This window comes from Kryptolebias marmoratus, linkage group LG9 (genome assembly GCF_001649575.2).
Source record: "Kryptolebias marmoratus isolate JLee-2015 linkage group LG9, ASM164957v2, whole genome shotgun sequence".
Taxonomy (NCBI): domain Eukaryota; kingdom Metazoa; phylum Chordata; class Actinopteri; order Cyprinodontiformes; family Rivulidae; genus Kryptolebias; species Kryptolebias marmoratus.
Window position 1 is genome coordinate 23393055 of NC_051438.1, and position 25534 is coordinate 23418588.

Consider the following 25534-nt stretch of genomic DNA (forward strand, 5'->3'; position numbering starts at 1 on the left):
GTTTATCCCTGATGAATACATAAAAACTTAAGACAATAATCTTGCCCAGTTGACTTAGTAAAGTTTGCATCAAGTTACATGATGCTGAACTGATCTCACGGTCTTTTAATTATTTTTTTATTTAAATATAGATTTGAATTACTTGCAAATACCAAAATTATATTAGTTTTTATTTGTGTTCCGTCACTGTTAGAAGTAACTCAAGTGATGCATCATTCTTATTATGAGATTTTACTTTATACGTTTTATTTATTTAACAAAAACAAAGATGACTACATTCTGAATCACTTAGATTGAATACAAACAAATGTATTTTTCAGTTGTGTTCATGATGTGTTAAGCCTTTGTTTTAACTTATTAGAGTTTTGTTTTACAGTCTCAAAGAGCCTTATGTTTTTTACCTTTTTTCTTTCAGAATATTTTGAATACACAAGTAGGCAAAATACTGAATGCAAACAGGGAAAACACCAACAGAAAATAGGCATTCTGGTCCAGGTAATGAAATAAGTGTTGAATAATGATTTACAAAAACAGCCAAGCAGCCAAACCCATCCAATAAAGTGGCTTTGCAGGAAGCAAATAACACAAATTAAATGACTGATCATGTAAAGTTGGTGACCTTTGGGAAGCTACTCAGGCTTCATATCTGGTTAGTCATAACTTCATTATCACTGTTTCTCTTACAGGATGAAGGATGACATGAATCTGTCTTTTTCCTTGTAATATAATGGTGGTTACACAGCAGCAGTCAGATATAAGGTCAAAAGTCCCAAGATATGAAACAATACTGCCATCTGTTGGAGGAATTTAAAGGCAGCGCTTTGCAGCAGTCATGTATTGTTGCACTGTGGGAGAATACCAACAAGCAAAACAACATATATATCTGGATATGTTTATCTCTAACAAGTAATTAAATTAAAAAATGATTATTCAGTGTATTTAAAAGCTTTATTTTTTTCTTTTTTTTCCAGAATGGTTTGATTTGACCTTACAATATGAAGAACCAAGACCTTAAAAATGCCTTACAGAAATAATTTTAACATCAGATTATGTGACTTCTCACAGGGAAAGATGCAATTTTTTACAACTGAATCACTGGATTACATTTTATGAAATACAATTTACCTTCAGTTTTTGCTGATTTGAAGTGAGAAATTTATTTTCAGTTTCAATATTTGTTCTGATTAAACTGAAGTTATACTAATGAACATCTTACTTTAAACTCAAGTGACTATTTTAAACAGTGCCATGCCTTAACAAAACTAATGTTTAATGTGTTTTTTTTTTTTTCAAATAATACAGATATTCATACGATCTTTCCTGCATGCCTAGGAGTGTATAATAAACAAAAAAAAGATGCAAATATGTTGCACATTAAAGCCAGTTACAGTTGCGGTAAATATGCAGTGAACAAGTACAAAAGCGAATGTTGGCAGTCATTCAGTCACTTAGAAACGTTTCAGCTGAAATCTTGGTCCAAGTGCAAATGTCTTGCATTTTTGTTTTTAACTGCAATAATTGAGTTTTAAGTCTGTTCCCTTCAATTCTCCATCATTTCACAATGTTGTCAGGTTGTTTTAGATGTACTGGGAATCCATGATGTCCAGATACTTGGATTCAATCACTCTGGGAAGCAGGCTGGTCCTGAGCAAAGCACAAAATACATTCATACCTATCACTTTTAAAAAGAAAACTTTGTAGTGTGGGTAAATGTTCAGGAAAAAAACAAATTGTGACGACTTGTGCTGGGAACCTGCAGTCTAAATGCTCTCAGTTTCCAAAAATGCAAACACTTCTTTTTATTTTAAAGCAACATGGCAGCTTCTTTCCGGTAATTCTACTTGACTCATAAACAATACCCTCCCAATCCCAAGACTTCTTTGACTAAACATGGTAACTTGTGAGCTGATATTGATGTTGAGAATTTACCCCAACAAACTTATGTCATCTAAAACCAAAGCGCTCCTTATTGGCCTTTTTTTTTATCTCACCTGACAGGGACCAGCAGGATCATCAGGAGAGGGAAGACCATCTTCATGTAGGGCAGAGGATACATCCCAAAGACACATAAGATGATCAGTTGGATCATCTGCAGCCCGGTGAAATAGTGAACCTTCCTCTGAGGTACACGGCGAATGTAGTGAGTGGGAGGATAAGATGTCTGCACAGACAGGAGCAAGCACAGGCAAAAGGCAGATTTGTATAAGTTTATTTAGATTTAGTTCTGATTAACTATCAAAAACCTAATAACAGAAGTATTTTAGAAGCAAATCAAGAATAAAAATACACATGTTCTTGTCACACATATTACCAGCTCATATATTAAAAAATAGCTTTACTTTCATTTATAAATTGAAACTTTCCATTTGCAGAAATTAAATTATTTTTTCTCCACCTAGTTCTGCTTCCAGCCACACACAAAGGGAACGCATAACTCTGCCTCACTGTATCAGAAACTCAAACATACCTCATGAAAAGAAAAAGTTGTTCTGCTCATAACAAGACAAGTTAGGATGTTGAGCACCAACTTACCATCCAAGAGTTTCTTCATATAATACCGTGGTTGCTCGTCATGTCACAAATTTGTGTTTATTTTCTAAAGAAAGATTTAATTCATTTATAGTTTTAAAGAGTACAGGTGTTTCCCTTGACAGCCAAGTTGCCTTATATGTTTGTTGATTAACTTTCCAGTTTACTGCCTATTTTTTATGCAGCTACTTCTTGTCAGGGTGCTACAGCAGGGAGGAAATGATGATACAAAGTGGTAGAAGCAGGTACCAGCAAATAGGAAACAGAAAAATCTGACAAACCCTTCTCTGTAAGCTCTTCCTGCTCACCTGTTCCTTTAGCAGCAAGGTCATGCGGTCCACCATCTGATTTCCATCAAGTGAAGTGGCTGCAATGTAAAGGAAGAGGCCGTAAAGGACAGGCTTGGGGATCCACTGGAGAGGGATGGGCAGCATGAATGTAGACAGGCCAATCAGGATGTAGGCTGCTAACGAGGTTAGACGGGTCTCTTTCACACTGACGATCCTATTAAGACAAAAAAGGAGGGAAAGTACTCAGCATGTTAAGTGTTTCTTGACTTTATAGAGTGTGTGCTTATCTTGATTACAAGGAACCATTTCTTTTTAGCTGTGACACAAGCTAGGGGACAACAGTGACAGTCGAACCTGAAGATAATGATCCCTTCATGGATTTGAAAAAGTTATGTGGAGCCCAGAAAGTGACAAGTTTCATACAGACATTGAAGAAACGCAGTTCCTAAAATCCTGAGTGTAATAAACTATACACACAGATCGAAGTTTAGAATATTTGTGTGAAAGTTTATAAGTTTTAAACTCACTTTACTTATTTTTATATGTTCATAACCCTGTCTTTTTTAATTTGACACATAGCAATAATTATATTCATATTGTATTTATTCAGAAAAAACACACTGCTTTAATTTTACCTCACTTTCTACAAGCAGCTCTTTTAAATGATTTCACCAGAAAGACTCTCCTGCCTGCACCAGGTTTATGGGGTGAAAGGCACCATTATGGTCGGCTAGAAAACCTTAGGAGTGATGTGTGTTGTGTGAGAAGGTTTTTAATGCTGGTATAAGATTTGGGTATACTTTCTATGCCTAACAATGCCGTTCAAAACAAGGAGAAGAATACAAAGAAGCATCTTTAAACAAAACATTGTTACATATTTAGTATGCCACTGAATTAAACATTTGTTCTGGCATAAATAAAATAAAATGCTCACACTCTTCAGACAGACAAAATGTGTTTACCTGAGAACTGTATATTGTGCTATTTAAGTTTTTCAAAAAGCTAAGCTTGTCATCACTGAGAACTGAGCAGACCATCAGTTTATAAAGTTTATGTAATATAACTTAAAGGCCAGAGGTCATTTTTCCAAGCTCAAATGTAAGCATCTAAACATTACTCTTTTTGTTTGATTTCCTGTTGATAATTTGTTTACATTTTAGAAAACATTTGAAATATCTGCAAAAAAACAGCACCACATACTAGGGTTATTTCAGAAAGCTAAATTTGAGGCCTGACTGTGGAAAGTCTTCCACATAAAGCATTAAAGTGATTTATACAGCTTGCTTTTTGTTTGTCCTGTGTTAACTTTACTGACGTTGTGTAGAGGTGTCCGTTCTCTACGTGCTGTTCTACTTTGGCAAGCTGACGGGCATGTAGGGAGGAATGTGGGAAGGCAGCATGCATCCATGGCAACCCCAGACAAGACATGAGGATGTTGATGAAGCCAGTCAGCATTAAGTCCCAGTGGAACGCTGTGCCTTTTAACAACCTGGTGCAAATGTACACACACACACAGAAAGTTTCAACTTGTTTGTCAGTGTAAAAGCAGTAATATTTCTGTTCAAATTCAGGAGCTACCACTGAACAAACAGAACAAAAAAATAGGATATAACTTTTTATCTTTTGCACCAAGTAATTTTATTCAAAGAAATAAAAGAGAGTCTTACTTGTGTTCTGGAACGTGTGTGAGAGAAATGACAATGTTCTGGTCAATAAAGATGAGCAGCGCGAGAAGAAAACCCAGCCCGACTGCGCTTAATGCATTCAGTCCTGTCAGTTTTTCAAATGAAGGATATTTGAAGACAGGGCCATCATGGACACTGAAAACAGGAACTGACAGAAGCAAAACAAATAAATATGACTCACATTTGCAAAGTGTAAAAAGCTAAACATAAAACCTACAAAAACATTATTTAAAACAAATCCTAATAGGAACCTTTCTTGCCTGAAAGTTCTATTTTCCAAACATGTAATATCTCCACATTTGGCAAACATCAAAACTCACAGAAACATTGAATCTTTAAAAAGGTGTGACTTTAAATCTCATGGGTAATCTTCTAACAATGCTTTGATTGGAAGGATCTGTACTCACGCTGTATGTCAATGAAAAGGTAGGAGCCAATGAAGGAGAAAATCACCACAGAGATTGGCAACGCGCAGTCAGACACCACCTCTCTGATTTTACCATTCAAATATGGGCTGGAGGGAAAAGAAGCACCACATATCATATTTGACCTTTTTTACAACCTACAGTAAATAATAAGCAAATCCTACAAGAGGAGTCACAGCAGTAGTTACTCTTTCAGATTGAACAAAAGTAAACTCCTGAATGTCAGTAACAAGAATTAACAGTGATGTTTTCAAGTGGGTCATATACACCTGTTTCATTTATTAAACATAAGTAAATGAAATTCAATTTCTGCATAATCTGGAACTTGACACTCTGACTTTTTCCTTATGTCAATGCCCTTACACGAGTCTACATTATTTTAAGAAAATTTGAAAAATAACAAATCAACCTAAATATACCATAAGATACTTCTGCACTTTTATTTTCTGCTGTATCAAACAGAAATGCTCAATTAAAAAGGCATTAAGAATCTCATTGAAGTAAACAGCAACACTCAGATCTAACATGTACGTTTTAAAGATTTTGAAGTGAACATTGCTAACCTTTACATATACAACCCCAATTTAAAAAAGTTGGAATAGGGTCTAAGATATAAGTAAAACCAGACTGCAATGATTTGCAAATCTCATAAACACAAATTTTAGGCTCAATGGAACCCAGTAAACATAGCAAATGTTTAAACTAAGAAATTGCACCATTTAAAAAAGTTTAAAATAAATAACATTTAGAATTCTACAGCAGCAACACAGCTGAAAAAAGTGGGGAGAGGGGCAAAAAAAGACTTGAAATAAGTGGTATGAATAAAAATAAGCTGGAAAAACAGTTTGCAACAAATTAGGTTGACTGGCTACAGGTCAGTTAGAGGACTGGGTTTAAAAAGAGCATTTTAGAGAGGCTGAATCTGTCAGTAGTAAAGATGGGCAAAAGTTCACCAGTCTGCAAAAACTGCATCCTGGAACAACTTCAGGAATAATTTTACTCAGTGGAAAATTGGGAAACTGAACACTCGATTATCGACATTGTATCATCAAAAAAATGAGAGAATCTGGAGAAATCTTGGACAAGGACAAGGCTGAAAGTCAATCTTCAGGCCCTGAGGGGCCACTGCATTACAAACAAGTCTGATTCTGTTCTGGACATCGCTGCATGGCCTCAGGAACAAACACAGTTCACCATGCCGTCCACAAATGCAGGATAAAGTGAATAAAATATGGGTTTATGAGACTTGAAAATAGCATTGTGTTTTTACAATTTGCTCTACTCCCAACTATTTTGGAATTCGGGTTGTAAGTTCACTTCACAGAAACTTTTATTAAATGTTAAAATAAGTCTTAAAAAATGGCACGTATATAAAATGTTCATGAGGCGCCTTCCAGGCACAACCAAGGAAAGAATGTTTGTTGTTGTTGTTGTTTTGCAGAGTTTTAATTTGAAAGTAAAAGCAGATGCAACACTGCCTATACCACATAATCATGTCAGGATTTCTTTGCTTAAGCATACATTTTTAAAGCAAGATGCACCTTATTTGAACATTTGTGCATGTACTTTAATACTGTATTTGTTCCAGTGTAATGTTGGCACTGACTGCAGGAACTGTCTCTCTAACAAAGAGATGCTTTACTCAAGTGAGGCACAAAGATAGGATTATGAAATAAATCTGAATAAATCACTACTTCATAAACAGAAGGCAATAAGTGGATCCACTGTACCTCCTCTTGATGAGATAGAGAGTGTACCCCAGCCACAGAGTCCCCAACATGAGCAGCAAACAGAGGACGGGTCTTTCCCTTGTGCATACTACCAAAGACTCCGGCAAGAAGACAAGATTGAGGACTGACATTTGACTTTTACCATGTCCATGCAGGGACACATTCCCAATTTGATGCTCAAGCACGTTTGTTGTCTGGTTCTCAAATTTATCCAGAATCTCATTTATCTCTTGAAGCACCACAGTTCTGTTTGTGGTTGTGAGTGTTGGCCCATAGTAGAAGTGCTCAAAAACTGCAGGGAGAAAAGATACAAGATGGAAGGGATAAAACTGAAGACAAAATACAAGACTAAATCTGTTCATTTAACATCCCGTTTCTTTTTTCAGTGTTGTACTTTTGTATCAAGACTTAGTATAAAAAATAAAATCATATTTTGTTCTTATTTTATTTCTAAAGACTAATACTTTATAAGACCACAGTAAACAAAAAGAAGGTCATTTTATGCTTATGTTTACTTTTAAGACTCCCTTGTGGTTTTTTATAGGCTACATTACCCGTTAACACAAGTATTCACTGCATGTTCAATGTAATTTAACCTTGACTGATCTCACTTTTGACTGTGCCTTTCACTGCATCCCCAACAAAGGCAATGGAGATGAACAACGCAATGACTTCTTCTGTTGAGCTGAGAAAATAAGCAGAATAATGGAGGCATATCGTGACATGTTTATCAAAACAGGGTTTTTTTATGTTCACACAGACATAACCGCCTGTTCAAGGTAAACCAATAGCATTTGTCACAATTGTACACTACATAAATTGTAGAGAAATGTCTAACAAACAAGCCTTTTTCTCAAAAATTATTTAACAGAAGAGCATGATCATGTTGGATAATGTCTGGTTTTATATATTTATGTACAAGTACGGGTCTGAAGCATTTATTAGAGAAAGTCTTGTTGTGCATTCACCGTTTGAAGAGTTTCATCAGCAGGCTGACATTGAACAGGCCTCCGAGGATAAGGAAAAAACTGTTCCATAAACCAATGCAGGCATAGAAAGCATCAAAGTCGAGGTTGTAGTCATCACAGATACCCCGGATAACTATAAATTATACACACAAGACATCCACAAACACTGACTCATAAATATTTTTCATGTTCACAGAAGCTTTTCATTTAACTACTTGGGAAAAAAATATTTAATGACTTGTTCTGAATAGTAAAGGACTTTTAAAACATCACATGCAGTTACTGGAGATGTTAAGTAAGCCTAAGACTTACAATAAGTTTGATGTAAAACAAAGAAACTTTTATAACAACTTCTACTAAAATATGATATATTAAGTTATATAAGTCACCCATGAAGATGGCAACATTTCTTTGTTTAACTTTGCCTGAAGATTAGCATCTAACTCAAACTGAGTTGCATTTGGTACTCAGCATGTTATTATCTGCTTTACATTAGCAGCTTTGACAGATTTTTGATGCAACAGATTTACATAACTCTTAAATAAATGACATTTTCAATCTTTTCTTTAGTCTTTTTTTTGGTGAAACAGCTGGATACGATGCACGCACCGCTTATGAAGATGGCCAGTGGTGCAGTGGTCAGTGGAATGACAAGAGGTGAACCAGCAAACAGAGCATAGATCACTCCTCCAATGCTTTGGCCAATAATGGTCTTCTGAACATCTGTCAAAACAGAAAATACACCCCCAAATTTAGTGCATATCACATTCCATTAAACCCAATTTCAATAGATTATATATGTTGGAGTTTCATACTCCAAATGGCTAAATTAAAGACAGCATCATTACCTATCTCCCCTCTTGTGCTTTCATCATTCAGTGAGCCAAAGGCAATGGCAGGAAGTAATATGGCAATATAGAGGAAGAGAGCAGTGGTGGTATACTTCAGCAGACAGCGGTCTTTCCCCGTTATACCTAATAATTGGATATACCAAAGACACATGAAACCCACAATAGAAGCATGTCTACAAAACCAATATTTTCTGGTGTTTTTAATACCATCTGTGAAGTCTGAGGGATAAAGAGGCAGTCTGCGACGAAGATCATTATAAACCCCTTTACCAGCTTTGAGGAAATCACAAAACTGTGAAGAACAAGGCAGGACAAAGTCAAGACTTATTTAGCACATATAAAGTAATGAATTCAGGGAACAATGCATGGTCATATACTGAAACTCTTATATTAAAACTAATTTGATACTAATTAATACTTATTGTTTAAGAACAACAGATGAAAGCTCAAATCTTCTGATAAACAAACTTGGGAAACCATTTTTCTTCAAAAACTAAAGTAACTGCCTCCTTGCTCATATAATTGATTGCATGTATTTGTTTGAGAGACAGAATCTGACAGAAACTCAGTGTCAAAATATTCTACCTTACATAATGAGGAAAAAAAGAGGGAATGGTCATTTATAAAAGAGGTATTTCATTTGCAAACTATTTCTCATTTTGTCTGGCTGGTTAATTGGTGTTTTGAGCAGTAAATATAGAATGGATATAAAGTCAAACATACTGACATACCTTGTTATCTTTTGTAGTTATTTTGGAATTGAATAATAGTTTAAAAGTCTGGCTTGGCAGCAGCAAACCTATACTTAAGTGCTGTTTTCATCCCCATCAGGACATCAGGTGTAACCACAACCTGTTAACTGCAGACTTTTACAACCCAAATACATGCTTTCTCTCTCAGAACCTTTTAGGGGTTTCCATACACTTTAATTTAAAAATGGGACATAATAAATTTCTTCATCATTCCACAGGGCTGCACACACTCTGTTCTCAGCTCCATGGAAGGCTTGGCAGCTTTTTTATTCTGTTTCCCAGCTGCTCCTCATTTAACATGCCTGGCTAATAGAGTGTGGAAACAGGATTTTCAGATAATTTGACTCAACTACTTTACTGCCCCACATCTTTATGTGCCTGGGTAAAGTCAGAAAACATGATGGTGGTCTCCACATCTGGAGAGATCTCGCAGTTAATAAAGAGTCTAAATGTTGTTTGCACAAGTAACTCTGTCAAACAGATTTATGTGCCGATAACTTTTTTAGGTTGATGTGTTTTGGCATCCATTGTTCATCTTGTTAGTTTTTTATTTCAGTAAATTCTACACTGATTACAACTGCCTGGTTTAGGTCTTCTTTGCTCAAATCTCACACCTCGAGTGGTTTTCCTTTACGTGGATCTGAGTCCTCCACTTCCTCTACGACTGGCTTCTCTTTGACTATAGAGAGCTGGTGTCGCTGGAGGACCAGCTCCTGTTTGAACTCCTCCTGGGTTTTGGTCTCCAGAAGCGTTTGCCTGAAGGAAATGTCAGAGAACATTGTGGAGAATGTTCTACCTAGTTCAATGGCTGTCTTGGTGCTTTTCTGAAAAACATAAAAACAGAGTAACAAGAAGCTTAACAAACACTGTCTGTTCTGTGACATTACATATTTTTTTTGATAACATAGCATGACACAAAGGTGCAGTAGTAGCACTTTCAACACAGAGAATGTTCTTATTTGGCTCCTGCTGTCCAGTTAAGGCCATTTTGTAGAGCTGACATTTAGGTCTCTGCCAGTGCTAAAGCTTCCCCGCAGTGTGTTGATGTGTTAGGTCAGTTCATGAGCCTAAACTGTGTGAGCATGCCTGGTGTGTCCCTGTGTTAGCCCTGCATGGCTCATATCCAGTGGCAACTGTCCTCCAACTACTCCTCTGCAGGACTACATGGTAACATAAAAAAACAACATTCTGTTAGGTGTCTTGCTGTCCATTTGATGCTCATTTATCTTTAACAGTGCAGAACTATTTGTTTTCTTACCAATTTAACCTGTAACAGCAACTTTCAAACAAATTTACTTTTTTATATTCTCACAACATTGTCTTTTTTCTTTCATTTGGTGGTGTTTCTGTTTTGCATGATAGAATGGGTTTTTAAGGTGCCAGCAACCCTCAACTTACTGTATAAATCTGCAGTGTGCAGACTTATACAGTAAGTTGAGGTTTGCTGGCAGAATAAGAACTAAAGTCAAGTTTTAAATTTAAACCATGCTCATAAAAAGTTTACAAGCATAACATATAAAAAGCTTAGAAATCCAGCAAATATACACATTTTAGTGAAACAAAATGGGGAAATAATATCAGAGACAGCTGTTTCCGTTTTCTATTAAATCTTAGACTTACCGTTCTAGGCGGAGCGAGAATAAGGATGACATATCGAGCCTCACAGCAGTTCACTCCCCAGTTTTGTGGCCTCTCCAAGCGAGCAATGCAAACATGACGTCTCTGTAGTTTACTCATATTGGAGCTTTAGGAAAACAAATGAATTGATTTTAAAGCATTTTGTAAGGGCAGAGTATCCCACTTTCAACGAAAAAAAAGGTTGCCTCTTTAGCTTTTTTGTTTTATGCAATCAAACAAATTCAGCTATTATAAATGAAAAAGAGTATTAAAATTTAAGCAAAAACTGGATTCTAAAACAAGCTAAACAGTTTAGTTGTTGCAGAAGAACTCACAGAATGCAAAGCCAGGACTGCTGGTAATGAATACCAGTTGTAGTTGCAGTCACACCCTGAATGGTCTCTGACAGAAGGTGAACTAAAAAAAATACAAAACAATACAAGGACAAGTCACTAAAAAAACTTGTGCAGATTTTAAGGCAACATTTTCTTGTTATTAAATTAAGTGCTTTTCCTAACTTGTTTTGCTCACCATTATTGTCTTTCCCTCCAGCGTCTGTAAACAAAGAGGTTATCACCTCCTCCACATCACAGCTGCCGTGGCCGTCCTCCGCCATGTGAGCAATCATTCGCCTCAGGACTTCATCCAGAGTGGTAGCTTTTGCATCCAAAAGGATGCTTGCCTGAGCCAGGAAGCTGTCCAGATCTCTGTGAGCCCTCACTTCCTCTTGGAAGTTCATGGGCTTTATGTACTGGAGGGAGCAACAAGAACCAAAAGAATTTAGCTGATGAGTCCAAATTGGCAATCTGTTAGTATTATAAATTTGCTTTGAAGTTATATATATATATATATATATATATATATATATTATATGTGTGTGTATATCATTCTGAATGCCACTGGGTTAAAAAGAAGTTCATTCTTTAAAATTATACAGTATCTTTATTTACACAATTTTGACCTTAAAAATACATTTTTAGGATAGACATTTATGTTATTAATTGTATGTAAATATTTTGTATTAGCAATACTTATTTTTTTAAATGCAGCAAACATACAAACAGCTCTCAGCAGATACAATATTTTTTCATTGTGGTTTTTGGTATAGACACTATACCATCCTGCCCACATAAAAGCTACACTGCTTTGCTAAGAAGTCCACTACATATCTGATACAGGATGTCAGTTCTCAGTACGGACTGTTAAGAAACTATGTGGCTCGTGCAGTGAAGAATGTGGAATGTTTTGTTAACTGCAGAAGAAGTGTCTTTTGCTACATTGCAGAAATCCTGGCCTCATTTTGATTCATTACGCATTTCGTTAAAGTTTTTTAAATGTATTTGATTTTTAAGTAAAGCAGAAATTTTACCAAAGTATGTAAACAGTTGGGCTATAATAAATTATATATGCATATGTTATATGATTTAATCATTTTCTGTGCTTAATCAGAAACCAAACAGCAGTTTATATTTTTAAGTAAATGTTTGGTTGTTGTAGTACTCATTGCCTCTGCTGTGATAAAGGTATTCTATAATTTCATAAATGGAATCTCAAGATTGTGTGCTTTTTATGAGTATGTGTCTTTTCATGGGTAAAGGTGAATCAAAAATAGGAGAAAACTGAAAGCTTCATATTTAGTGGTTAAACATGTCCAAACAGACCAAAAGAAAAACTAAACAAAAGAAGACGAAAAAAAGAAAAGAAAAACAAAACAATACACTGATTTGAAAAGAAACCTTACTTTTCTTGTTGTGTTTAAAAGTCCAAACCCAGGTTCTTCAGAATCTGCAGCACAAGAAGACAATGAAATGTGATTTTAGATTTACAGCCTTTAAGTCTTTGCTTAATTTCCTGTTTTCAGCTTCAGTCACTGAAGAATGACAGTTTTCTTGTTCAAATGAACTGTTTCTCAGCTGATTTGAGTTGATATATAAATGTTGATTCACATTAATTCCTAAATTAATTCAAATCTGCAGATTTATCTTAAAGAACAAGTGTTCAAAAGAGGGATTCAGTATAATGAGTAATTCTCAATTTTTTAAAAACAATAAATATATCCCACTACGGCTTAACCATCTTTGTTAACTTTTAACCCACACCTGATTTGTCATTGTCATATATGTCCATGTCTTTGTCATATATGTCCTCCTTGTCAGTGGCCGGTGAGCCCTCCTTAAAATCCTCCTGCTCTTTGTCCTGCAGCTCTGTAGAACAAACATTAATGGACACAGTCACAAAACAACCAAGTCTTAGTAAATTCATTAAGACTGCAATATTTGAACGTTTCCTTTTACAGCTGAGCTTAACAGGTAAACTAAACAAATTTCCAATAAATGTTATTAGAGAGCATAAGACAACGCTGACTTCTCATCACCCTGACTTTAAACCACTTTTTGAGTAAATGTTCATATGGGATGCTCGCCACATTAAGAGTGTCTCCAGTAAAGGACAATTTATTTTGCCCTCCCACCACTTTGCCATCTGTTGACAAGAACACAGCAAGAGGGAGAGAGGGAGAGAGCCAATAAAAAATCCCCCTTTAAGCAGACATGCAGCAATATAACAACAGCAGCCTCTTGTAAATTCCTTCATTGTATGGAAGATAAATATGGCTTCTTGATTGCGGGTTTTATGGGAGGGAGAGAAACTGCTGCAGAATTAGATAATTAACCCTTCACAAGCACAGCTTTGAGCTATTATTATTCTTTCACCCCATCATTAACTCAGAGATCATCTGCCTTGTTATTTACCAATTAATTAACCTCCCAACACACAGAGAGAAGGGACTGAATGTGCTCAGCAGCATATGAAATGGGTCATCAGAGAGCAGTCAGACACATTGACATTAGCATGAAGAACTGATTAAATATATTGGCATCTGTATTATCTTCAGCGTACAGGAGGAAAAAGATGCAGATAAATTTTGGTTTAAAGTACATCATACTAGGTTTGTAAGTGAGCAGAAGTCTGCTGAGAAGCACGCTCTCAGTAAATATATTGTTTGACTTCAGCTACGTACCCATTTCCTGGAAAACATATCCATTCTTAGACCTCCCAGTGGATGGAGACTCTGTAGGAGTGAAAGAATAAAGAAGTTTACACAACTTCAAACTCAATTTCAAGCTGACACTTTCTTATATTGAAGCTTTTTTTATTGTTATGTTGTTTGCATTGTTTGAAAAGTCACCAGCCTATGCATAAAGTATGGAAAGGTTTGAGATGTATGTAAAAAACACAAACAAAGGAAAATAAAGAAAACATCTATTTTCAATTTGCATCATATAAAACACACAATGAAGAATGTTGACTTTTGATTTTTTCTTTTCTTGTCGTATAACAACAACAACAACCAGTCTGCAGGGGGTTAGGCATTTAGCAGACAGATAGGAGCATTTACATAAAGTTGTGGTTCATGTATTTTGCCTTATTACATATGTAAATAAATAAGTTTAGTTTAAATACATGCTTTGGACATGAACATATTTGGAGAATAACAATTTCTGCTGTTACAAAAATATGCACTGTATAAATTACTGTTGTAACTAGTTTAAAGTACATATTTTTAGCTTTATGGGTTTTGAAAGAAGGAGCTGTTTATTATTCAGATTGTTGTTTCTAATGGGCTGAAATGCATCTGTGCAGTTGAAAGCCTTGTGAACAGGTGTGGGGTGTTTTTTTTTAATATATTGCTTTAACTAAGCATAGAAAAGAAGATAACGTGTTTAGCATTTAAATTTAAAAGCTACAAATTACAGGCTACAAACTACGAATACAGCCCTGAAATTAGCCACAACCATGACAAATGTGACTATATCCATATGTTTTTGGCATATGTCATGTTAAAGCATTCATTATTTGATAGCAGTGACGGGATGACAACATGAGGTCTTAGAATGATGATATTCACAGAGATGTTTGAAACATTAAAAATAATCAAATATTGTGTAGGTAATTGCCTTGTGGGCTGAATTTCGTGTGGACTCACCGAAAGGCCTATTGCAATAACAGATCTCAGTTCAGAAATGATGGGAAATGTCAGTCTGCACCAGAAGGACTTCAGACTATATGAAAATGTCAACACTTTTACTGATTTCATATTACATGATGACAGTCTTTGTGACAATAAAACGTAACTTCCTTGTAAGATCTGAGTTAAAAGAGTTTTTGTTTTTTGTCTTTTGCTTTTTTTTTCTGTTGTGGTAATTTGGCTTTAAAATTCCTTACCAGATTAAATATTTAAATACTGAATATGGGTTATAAAAATACTAAAGAGGCAAACCAAAAACAACATGCTGAGAAGCTGAAAAGAGATCTTTTCACATTTAGTTTAAACAAAACTCTGATACCAACGGTGTGTGATGTTTTTACAGGCGATCGTGTATCTGCAAGGTGCTGCTGCAGGTGTACAGATGGGTTTCTCCTAGCCTCGGGCAGAGTTTGGCTTCAGGGGCTCCAGAGCAAGGCTACATTACAAATCTGATTAGACGAAACATTCCCAGGCCTCCTCCACATCACAGGAGTCTGTGCAGACAACAGGGTGCCTCACAGCCTCTGCATAGAGCTGTTTGTGCCAAGGTTGGCTGTGAAAAAGGATGTTTGACACATTTCAAGTCTGCTCTCAGAAAAAGTAAAAATGAGCTTTACAGTAAATTGTTTTTAATTAGATGTTACCAGATTTTAAAAAAATGTACAGTATCAACCAATGCTTGCTTTTTAAAAATGAATGAAGTAACCTTTAACTGAAGAAAATGACAGGACTGTAACTGAAAACATCATCGTCCTGTCTTCACTGTCAGTCAGAAAAATGTAAATACAGTAATTAATATAGCAATTTACGTTTTTTTCCATAAACCTGTGTTGTAGTGGTTCAAGTCATTTGCTTTGCTGCTGGGAGCCAGGCTCAGTTTCTCACATATGATGCAGTCCAGCAGAAGAACTGGAAGGTTTTCTGTAGGTTTTGATCAAAAGGATCACTGCATCCATGGCACTGAAACCAAAATAGCCTGCTCTATACGACCCTCGGACTTTGCTTGCTTGGTGTTTTCAAGCACAAGAAGGTTTACATTAATTATGCACCGATGGATTCACTGCTATAATGTTAGTAGTAATAGCAGTTTTTGCCCCAATGATTTATAAACTGTGTAAACATAAACATTATTGCGTAATGAACTACTCTTAAATTTGTACATTTAGAAGCAATCCTTTTCCATTTGCAATTAATCAGGACAGTTCTGTTTATTTTCTCACTGAGCAGGACCTCCATTAGTGGGATGCTCTCATTACTGTTGCTGTTCTTAAAAAATGGGGGGAAAAAAAAGAAATTCACCATGACAAAGGTTTATTTAAAAAAACAAAATATGATGGTTAATAGCAACACATCCACATTAATGGACTCTTAATTAGTTTTATTTTTCATAAAAAATAATTGCAGATTTTTTTTTATTTATTTATTTGGTGCAGCAGACATTATTTTCACATGAACTGTGACCTATATTGAAATGAAAAGTTAAAACCCCAACACCAAAATGTATAAAATGTGCATTTGTGTAAGTTTGTACATACAATGCACATCACAGCATAACTATTTTAACAGGGTGATGTCAGCTTGTGTGTTTTCTAACCATGATCTTGCAGCAATCATTAGTTTGAAGCCAGAGATTACAAAATATATTTGTCTATGTTCATCTCTTTCTTACAGTTATTGCTGTACAAAGACAAGTAGTTTTGATGTAACGTGTTTTGCTGCATCAAAGTTAAATGATCATACAAAATCACAAGGTCAAATTCCATGAAACCTGATGAAAATTGAACCATGGGCAAAGAAAAAACTAAATTTGGCATAATTCTAGATTAATGAACTACATTACAGGACCCTCAGTGCTTCTTTCTAATTTAACTCCCTGTTCTTCAAATCAGAGATGCCAGAAAACTGCCATGTTGACAACCATGACCAGATGTCTGAAGCTGATGTATTTTCTCTTGACTTTCTAAGCCATGTTTTGTTATTCTCAGCCTTCCTATCTGTGGCTAGACGGTGTCCTTGATTAAAAAGAAAACAGGGAAACTTGTTTGGTCTCTGGAAACAAAAGCACAAACAACACACACTTAGGAACTCTGTGCTGAATTTGAAAGGTCGTACTATTAGAAAAGGCATGGTTTTAATAAATGTATGAAAGCCAAATTTTCTGACATGTTTTATGTGCTGTTTCAAAAATATATATATTCAAATGGGTCATAAAATCTAATCAAGCCTTGAACTGAACCATAACTCGCATGGAAGTAGTTTAAGCCATCAGTGTCACTGCACACATTCATATAACTTTGTTATAAAGCAAAGAACAGGAAGGAACCGGAACTGCAGCTCATTCCACTTCAACACCTCAAAGGCTGCCGATAAGGAAAAGCTAATGTTTGTTTGTCAGAAGTACTGAATATGACCGCTGGACCAATTTAAATCCCTGCCATAACAGATGAAGTGAAGCAGCCAAAGAACATGTTCTGTCTGAGGGCAGTTTTTTCCTCACTCATCCACCAAAGCAGTCTGTGACATGTGGTACTAATCCTTGTCAGACAAACGGGTTTCAAACACCCAACTCCTCTTAATTACAGTGAAGAGATAAATAAACCAAAAGTTTGAACAAAACACTGAAATGTTAGTTTTGTGTCACTGTACATATATTTGTAAATGATTATATTGTAAGCTTTAAACATAGAATGAAGCTTTGAAAATAGGATTTGGAATTTGCCAGATTAGAATATTTTCTACCAGTTAATCTTCTTTAATCCTTGACCTGCAATAATTCCAGCAGTACTTTAACCCAATAATGGCACTGCATAGAGAATAGCCTTTTTAACTATTGCCATTATGCACTGCAAGTAAATATGTCTCAACTAATATGTAAACTAACACTGACCAATGATAAAAACAAAAACAACAAAACATAGTCTGAAGATAATCTGCAAAAGACAAACAACACAGGGAGGCATCTACTTCTACCAGAGATGCACGAGCTTTAACAATTTAGCATTTGAAACTCAGAAAAAAGTAACAACTTTCTGATCCTCAAGAATTAAAGAGTATCAGATTAATTTTCTGACAATTGTAGCCTCTGTTTGGTGTTCCAGATCAAGTGCAAACTGAGAAAATTACAGTTTAAAAGTTTTGTCAAGGAATTACCTGGAATTATATTAAAGTATTTTATTTGCCGCTGCGTTAAACAGACGGGCTGTAAATTTAACACAGTTGCTGTTAAAACCCTGCTTGAAAGACAAGTGTATCATTTATTGCTATAATGTAAATATTAACCCATTTGCTTATCTTTAGACTGACAAGCTGTCCTGGCAATGAAAGCATCTTTCTTGAAATAGTATCTAAATCACAACCACATAGGACCCAAATAAAAAAACAAGACTAGAAATGACTTGACTTTATAAGTGACCATAAACTATTTTATATAAACTCAAAAAGTACACATAAAGATTTGTAAAGAGGCTTTCTCGTGTGTTTGACTCGCTCAGGTTTCTCCATGAAAAAAAAGCTTCTCACCCTGTTTCATCCCTGTAAAAACTTACCAGATGGAACAAAATGGAGGACCTTTTTGGTGTCCATGTTCTCCAGGCTTTCAAGGTAGCACACTTTCCAAAGGTCAACCCATCATCTTTTTCTATTTCTCCAGTCCCCCGCACCCACTAGTGATCTTTGAGTTAATTTCTCTCAGACACACACCCATGCACTCTCATACTGAGGCAACATCATCACCCTGCACCTCCTCCAGGAGCACATGGGTTAGGGGAGGAGGAGGTGAGGGAGGGGGGGGGAGAGAGAGAAGGCACAAGGGTGAGAGAGGAGGTTTTTTTTTGCTGGGTTCTTGTGGTTCGTATGAACTTAAAGATAATGAGCAAAACTTTAGTTATAGTTAGGATTTGGGAAACATTAATGAAAGATTTAATTGGTCAGGAAGTGGGACATTATTCCACTTTTCCTCTCCCTGTCTTGGACTTATTAAAGGTGCTTTTCTTTTCTTGTCGTTTCATTTCTTGTCTCTTTTTTCTTTCTTTTCCTTTAAAGTGAATGTAGCAAGTAACTGTGTTACTGTGAAATAGTTCTTGGTTTTCTAAAAGTTTTCAGTTAGTCATGGAGAAATGGGTAACAGCATGCAGAAAGAGTGAGGGAGAGATAATGAGGAAAAACTGTCAGTTAAAGCTAGAACGAGTTCGCTCAAAGATCTAAATCTAATATTTACTTTGCAGAGAATTTATGAGATGAAGAAGAATTAAATTAATTTTGTAAAGACCACTATAAAGCTTTAGATGTTGGAGTGTCTTTTCTTTTACTTTAGCTAAAGAAATTAGATTGTTTGATTGATTGAAGCACCAAGTTATTGAATTCATATGATGGTTGTTAAAATCTGTATTTAAGTTCTGAAATTACACGCAGTAATAATTCTGTAAGGAGCTAACATGGAGTATTGAAGGTCAGTGTCCTTCCGGAGGACTGAAAGTACGGTGGATTTGCTCTCCCAAAATGAAACCTGTGCTGTCAAAAAGACAAACAACAAATCTGAAACATGTTCGTATTTTATCTGAACCTGCCAAATCATTTACATTTTCCATGCCTTTCTGTCTCTCATGAAAAACAAAAAGAAACTGTTTCGTGTCCAAAACGTGTAGTCTTTTGTTTTGATTTGTTGTTAGATTCATGTACTGTTCATTTCTGTCCTCTGCACCCTCGGAGCAGAGGAGGCAGGTGAAATAAAAATTCAACCCTCGCCACCCAGTGGCATAGCCAGAAATGAGTTTAGAGGTGAGCCTGATTAAAAGAGCGTGGCCCACAAAATTTAATATGGCTTGTAAAATACACGGAAAATAGAAACATGGTCAGGTTGACCCTGTTGTTTTTAGGAATTCACTCAGCAGTTCTTACAATCAAACCAGACTGCTGTAGAAATGCTTAAAAAACTAACTGCATTCACAGTTAAAGCAAATATCATTGAGCCTATTTAAACATCTTAAGACTCAGCAACCGTATAAAAAGTCATAAACAAGTATTTATATCATATCTGTAATGTGAAGTTGTAGTTTATCAACAAGTGATGAGAGGATTTGACCAAAATTTTAGACTTAATACATTTTTTAATGGATGAAAGAAATAAAAGGGTTGATATTTTGGTTGACTTCAAGGTCAGAATTACTGGGTAGGAGTTAGAATTCCAAGTAAAATGATTTAGGGACCAAAGTCAAAATGAAAATACAATTTTGGAGTAAAACAAATAACACGGACAAATACGATTTAAATTATTTAATTAGGGTTTTTAACTGGTAGCCTAAAACTGCAAAACATTTAGAAAACTTGGTCAGGTAAAAATCTCTGATCTTATGATGTAAAAGGCCATTAGGTAGTCACAATTAATGAGGGTAAACAGGAAAGTGTTAAAACAAGCATGAGTAATCTGAGGTTTACCGCAAGATGGCAGCAGAGGCTGTTCTGATGCAGTCTGTGATCTGTCACATGTGAGGATAATTTAATAAGCTTTCATTAAAAACCAGATTGTTTCTTTTTTATTTGCTTGTTTTTGTTTTTTTCTTGCACTTTAGGAATTGGTCTCAAGGTTGAAATTAGTAAAAGAGACCAGTCAAAAAATTTACTTATTTTATTTTTCAAGTTTTTTGTGGTCATTTAAGCTTGCTTTTAGTTTTGCATGACTATGAATTTTAAAAAGATTTGAAGATTTTAAGCTTGTGCTTGAGATAAAATGTTTCTGATTCGATATTTGAATAAAAAAAAAAACAACAACACTGGTTTGAGTGGCACAGCGCCAACACAACAATTATCCTTTCAGAGGTTTTAATTCCCGTTTCCTCCCACGTTCTCCTACGTGGTTTTCAGTGTTCTGTATATAGGGTGATTATATATGAGGTGATAAGTCTAAATCTAAAAAAATTTTAAAAGAATATGAGTTTCCCACAGAAAAAAATAACTAAGGAGTTTCCTAGGTTTGTTTGTTTATTTTAATTGATTGATTGATTTTCAGTTTTATGGCTAAAGGCTGTCTTGAAAAAGGTTTTCAATTCTAATTAAAGAAAAACACACAAACACACACAGTGCTCACACACACACGTTCACATTTTGTATGAAGGAATCATTTTCAATTTGCTAACCAGTTCAAGCATGAGATCATTAAACATTTTAGCAATTTCAAAAATTTACTTATCAAACTCTGCACATTATCTTAAAAATAATTGATTCTTAACATTGAACAGTTCTATTTTAGCATAACCTAATGTTCTGTGGTGAAAAACAAACACAAAAATATTGCAAATGCACAATGAGTTTGGCTCTGTTTACTGTGAAACATTAATGAAACTCCACAGTCACCTGCAGGGCATTATGGGTCCAAACACTCAGGTGAACACTTGAGTGGCAGCAATTAGAGGCAAACAGTAAAAGCAGACACTATCTGCATATTTGATTATACCACAAACAAGAACATGGTTTTAGGATCAAATCTTTGAAAGAAAAAACTGGAGCTAAAGAAGTTTCAGAATTTAGTGACGTCTCTCCTGCAAATGAGGCAATTGGGTCTCAATGAGCCAAACCTGTATAAATACGAAAAGTACTGGATGACATATAAGAGCTACTGAATGCATTTCTTGACAATATTTTACTACCTGGAAGCTATAAATGTGTAACAGGGCACATGTCAGAGCTTACAGTGATCCTTATTGCAGTCAAATATTAAATATGGACACACGTGTGGGCAAACTGTTCTGTGTGATTGTACAGATTGTGAAGCCAGTAAATTTTTACGCTCTGTTGATTTTGTGCAAACTGTCTCACAGAAAGCATTGTGTTACTTATAAAACTGCAGCATGTTTGAAACGACACAGTGCTGTAGGCCGTTATCTAATGAGACGGTAACTTCAAGCATTTGCCTAAAGATACTGTCCACTCTGTAGCGAAATTATTCTAAAATACACTCCTTACATTATATCAGGATGCATAAATGTTTTTGAATTTCATTTCTTACTGATTAGTATTCCATTTTTAATTTACAATAAAAGTCAATTAAAAACTGTAATGATTTTTTTTTAATATACAAAGTAAAATGGATGAGATTACACACACATGTAATGTATATTTTAGAAGCACAACATCACATATTTGTTCAATTATATTTTCCAAATAATGCATTTATTTTTAATGTGTTTAAGGCTGCATAATTTGGCTCCAGATTGTTACAGACAGGTAAACTCTGCCAGGAAAATAACATCACTTATTGGAATTTAATGAGCAAAATCAAGGTAAACCTTAGTTGATCTGGTCTAAACCACCAAAGCAAATTGTGAAAAACTGAAGCTCACCCACAGGTGGTATTTTAATTGCACTCTGAAGTTAATATATTCTCATGACCCTTACCTTCAGCAAATTGATTCACTGTGACTTCTGGCATCTCTTCCACCTCCTTTTTGGTCTTCATTATGCTTGTAAATTTTTGCAATGCAAACAAAAAAGTCTGTGATATTCTTGGATATGGCAGTAAAAATTCTTATTAGATGTAGGAGTAGTTAAAGTGGTTCCTCTGACAGAGCTGCCGTGTGAGTGGACTCACAACAGGCCCACAGGTAAACGGGAGGAGGGTCACTGGTAATGAATAACATCCTAATGTCTTCCCTGCCAATCACAGACGAGCTGACTTTCAGCAGAAGATAATGAGGAAGCTAAAGGTGAGGTTTGAGCAAGTTAAAGATAAAAAAAGGAGAAGGAAGGTACAATGAAACTATTTTTAGCACATTATGTCCTTCTTTGATCTTTAATGTGATACTCATTAAAAGTTGTTTAAGACATTACTGTTTCACTGATCAGTTGACGCAATAATGTAACTCATTGCTATAATAACATAAATAAGTCAGTCCAGTTGGATTTTCAGCTAAATCCAAAGCTGTCAAGGCATTTATCCATGTGAACTCAGCTGCTACTGCGGATTTCTTCAACCTATTTTTCTTTTTAAATTTATTACTTTAAAGATGACAAGGTTGTTTACAACTTTGCTTATTGTGAATTATATTCAGAACACAGCTGCTAAAGAAGTTTATCTGACCGTATTAAAGCAGGAAACAAATATTAAATGGCAAAATGTTTGTTTTTTAAAACTGCTGGGGTATATCAAAAGGAAATTAGTTCAGAGACATTCAGTCATCATGATATATATATATATATATATATATATATATATATATATATATATATATATATATATAAGCCACACAATATAAAACAAATGCAAATATTAGTTTTATATTTGTTTTTAAAAAGTAATTTCTGCATGAATCCAGTCATTATATGCATTTTTACAATAAAAGTTGTAAAAAAAAAATGCACATATTCTATTGTGCATGCTCACATGCGCCTGCCTTTTGATTTCATGTTTTTCATTTACAGGGCATCTTTTTCCACAAAAGAGCTAATGTATTTCATGTAAATTTATTGCATACTGTATTTGATCTTGATCTGACAGAAAACCCAATTTAAAAACCCTAAAACTTAATGAGGGGGTGTCTGTGAGCTCACGACCTTATTCTTCTTCTGCTGTCCAATGAATACTAGTGGAACAAAACATCTGAAAGAGGAGCATACGCCATCATTTATTCATGTTTGTTATGCTCTGAGTGCTAAATGAAATCAATCATTTTCATATCTGGGCTTTCAATCAAAGCGTAAAGTGACATAGGTTCCTTTAAACTATGCAGTTGAAGATAATTCAGAGTTTTACGACCATCTTTCAGAGGGGGAGATTCTGCTTCTCTGATCAGTGGTGCTTGCACACCTTGAAGTAATGTTTTTGATGAATTTATCCTTTTTATGTAATTTGTTAGTGTCTTAATTGTCCAAATTGAAAGCTGGTGTGTCTGCTGGAGGTTGGCACAGATACAAGATAATGTTTGTAAAATTTATCCATGCTGGCTAAACCAAGGCAGAAGTCATTTTGAATGTAAACATCACCTGGTTGTTATGAAATAACAAAACTTCGCAGTGCAGGATAAACAGACTCTCTTCTTCATCTGCATCTGCATTTAATTTCTGCTGAAATGAAAGCTAAAATTTATAGTAGTTCTTTGTCTATCACTCTAAATAATCTGTTAAAGTGGCAGCATTCAGATTTTTCCATCATTAAATATTTGTTTATAAGAGAATACATTTTCCAATATGTGTTTTAACAGTGTTTTGGTGAAGGTAGTAGTAAATCTTACTCTGTCTGACTCAACACCCATAAACCCCACCTCATGTCTCTGAATTAGTTACTAGAGCTGTTCGACCTCACTACAGGTCACAGGTTTTCATAGCTGTTTGAATTAAACACTCTGAATAACTTGTTTTTAAAGAAGCAAAGAGTAAACTAAATGTGGAAAGTATTTGTCAAAGATTTGCTCCTTTTTTATTTCCTAACATGTGAAAAACATTAAGTTTAACAATACTCAATGATAGGCACATTCAACAAGTACCCTGTCTACAAGGGTGGCTAATTTAATAAGAGACAAAAAAACAGTTACCGGTATGAAAAGGGCTTGAATTAAAAATAAGGACACAAAAATACCAAATAACTTGGGGTTTTGCATAAGAGATACAGTGGAGAGTAATAATAGAGTTTATATTAAATGTGTCAAGGCTGTACAGAGGTCTTTAAAATTTTATGACAACGTTGACAAGCTGCCAAAAGGCTGAACCAGCTGCCTAAAATAGTTAATCTTTATCGAACTGTTCCGGCATAAGCAGAGAGTTATTTATGTACAGACTGTTTTTCTTAATGTGATTGAAATGGAACAATAGAGGCAGCTTCCGTCCCTGGCCTTGTTGTGATTGTCCAATCCTCAGTTTGTGTTAATTAAATAATTTAGGTGATGGTGGGATTCCTTCTTTCCTTTCATTCATGTTCCTTCAGCTTGTGGAGCTCTACACAGACATAAGTTCTTGATGGTTCTATGCATTAACTTAGATGAGCCTTGGACAGAGATCTTTATTGTTGCTCCTCAAATTGGTTGGAGACACTATCCAAGTTTGGAATCACTGCCACATGTACTCTGACACCACTAAGGCCTTGACTTTCAACTACTTTCTTTTTCCCTCTTTTAGTCCTTTGGACTTCTCAATCTTCACGTGTTTCTTCGGCTTGATGTTATTGATGACGTTATTATAGTGGCTAATCAACCAGACATTGTTGTGGTTGACAAACTACACATGACAGCTAAAATGACATGTAGCCATCGCAATTCAATAGCAACATAAAGAAGAAGGAACCTGAGAAGCTCGAGAAAGACTGAGAGCTGAAAGAGGAAATGCAGACATTGTTAAAAGGGAAGTTGGTGCAGTCGTTGAAGCAGTTGGGGCTTTGAATCTTCATCTTTTGTAGATGACCATAAACTGATTTATTAGTTATCAGCAATGACTAGAAATGCGTAGCCTTGATTGGTAAACAGGCGAATGAATTGCTTTTTCAGAGCACTTTGGTCCATCCTAGAAGTTGGTATTTTAAGAGAAAAAATATGGGTTCATGTGTTCTGTAGTTAATGAGCAACAATTAGGTAATGAGTGACTCTAGATTTTGTTGACCCTGCCACACATGTTAGCTCTCTGTCCTTAACTGGTAAGTTTGAACAGGATAATAAACCACAGAAAGACCGAGAGGTGATCT

The 25534-nt window shown here is 35.4% G+C and overlaps 1 protein-coding gene across 2 annotated transcripts; it reads right to left on the reverse strand.

Moving 5' to 3' along the window:
- Positions 1–1251: 1251 nt before the first annotated feature.
- Positions 1252–22451, reverse strand: LOC108231193 (sodium bicarbonate transporter-like protein 11). 2 transcript variants are annotated; one of them, XM_017408101.2, is made up of 20 exons: positions 22264–22451; positions 13867–13917; positions 12947–13051; positions 12589–12632; positions 11379–11598; positions 11183–11264; positions 10851–10974; positions 9845–10054; positions 8686–8770; positions 8476–8601; positions 8237–8350; positions 7628–7760; positions 7271–7344; positions 6660–6951; positions 4912–5018; positions 4487–4652; positions 4135–4308; positions 2838–3033; positions 1992–2161; positions 1252–1644 (listed from the first exon to the last, which is right to left on the reverse strand). In XM_017408101.2, the coding sequence occupies exons 1-20, from the start codon at positions 22322–22324 to the stop codon at positions 1578–1580; spliced, it is 2601 nt and encodes an 866-aa protein (XP_017263590.1). In that variant the 5' UTR covers positions 22325–22451; the 3' UTR covers positions 1252–1577. The 2 variants fall into 2 exon arrangements, with proteins under 2 accessions (XP_017263590.1, XP_017263591.1); XM_017408102.3 differs by lacking the exon at positions 22264–22451 and adding an exon at positions 18420–18569.
- Positions 22452–25534: the final 3083 nt, after the last annotated feature.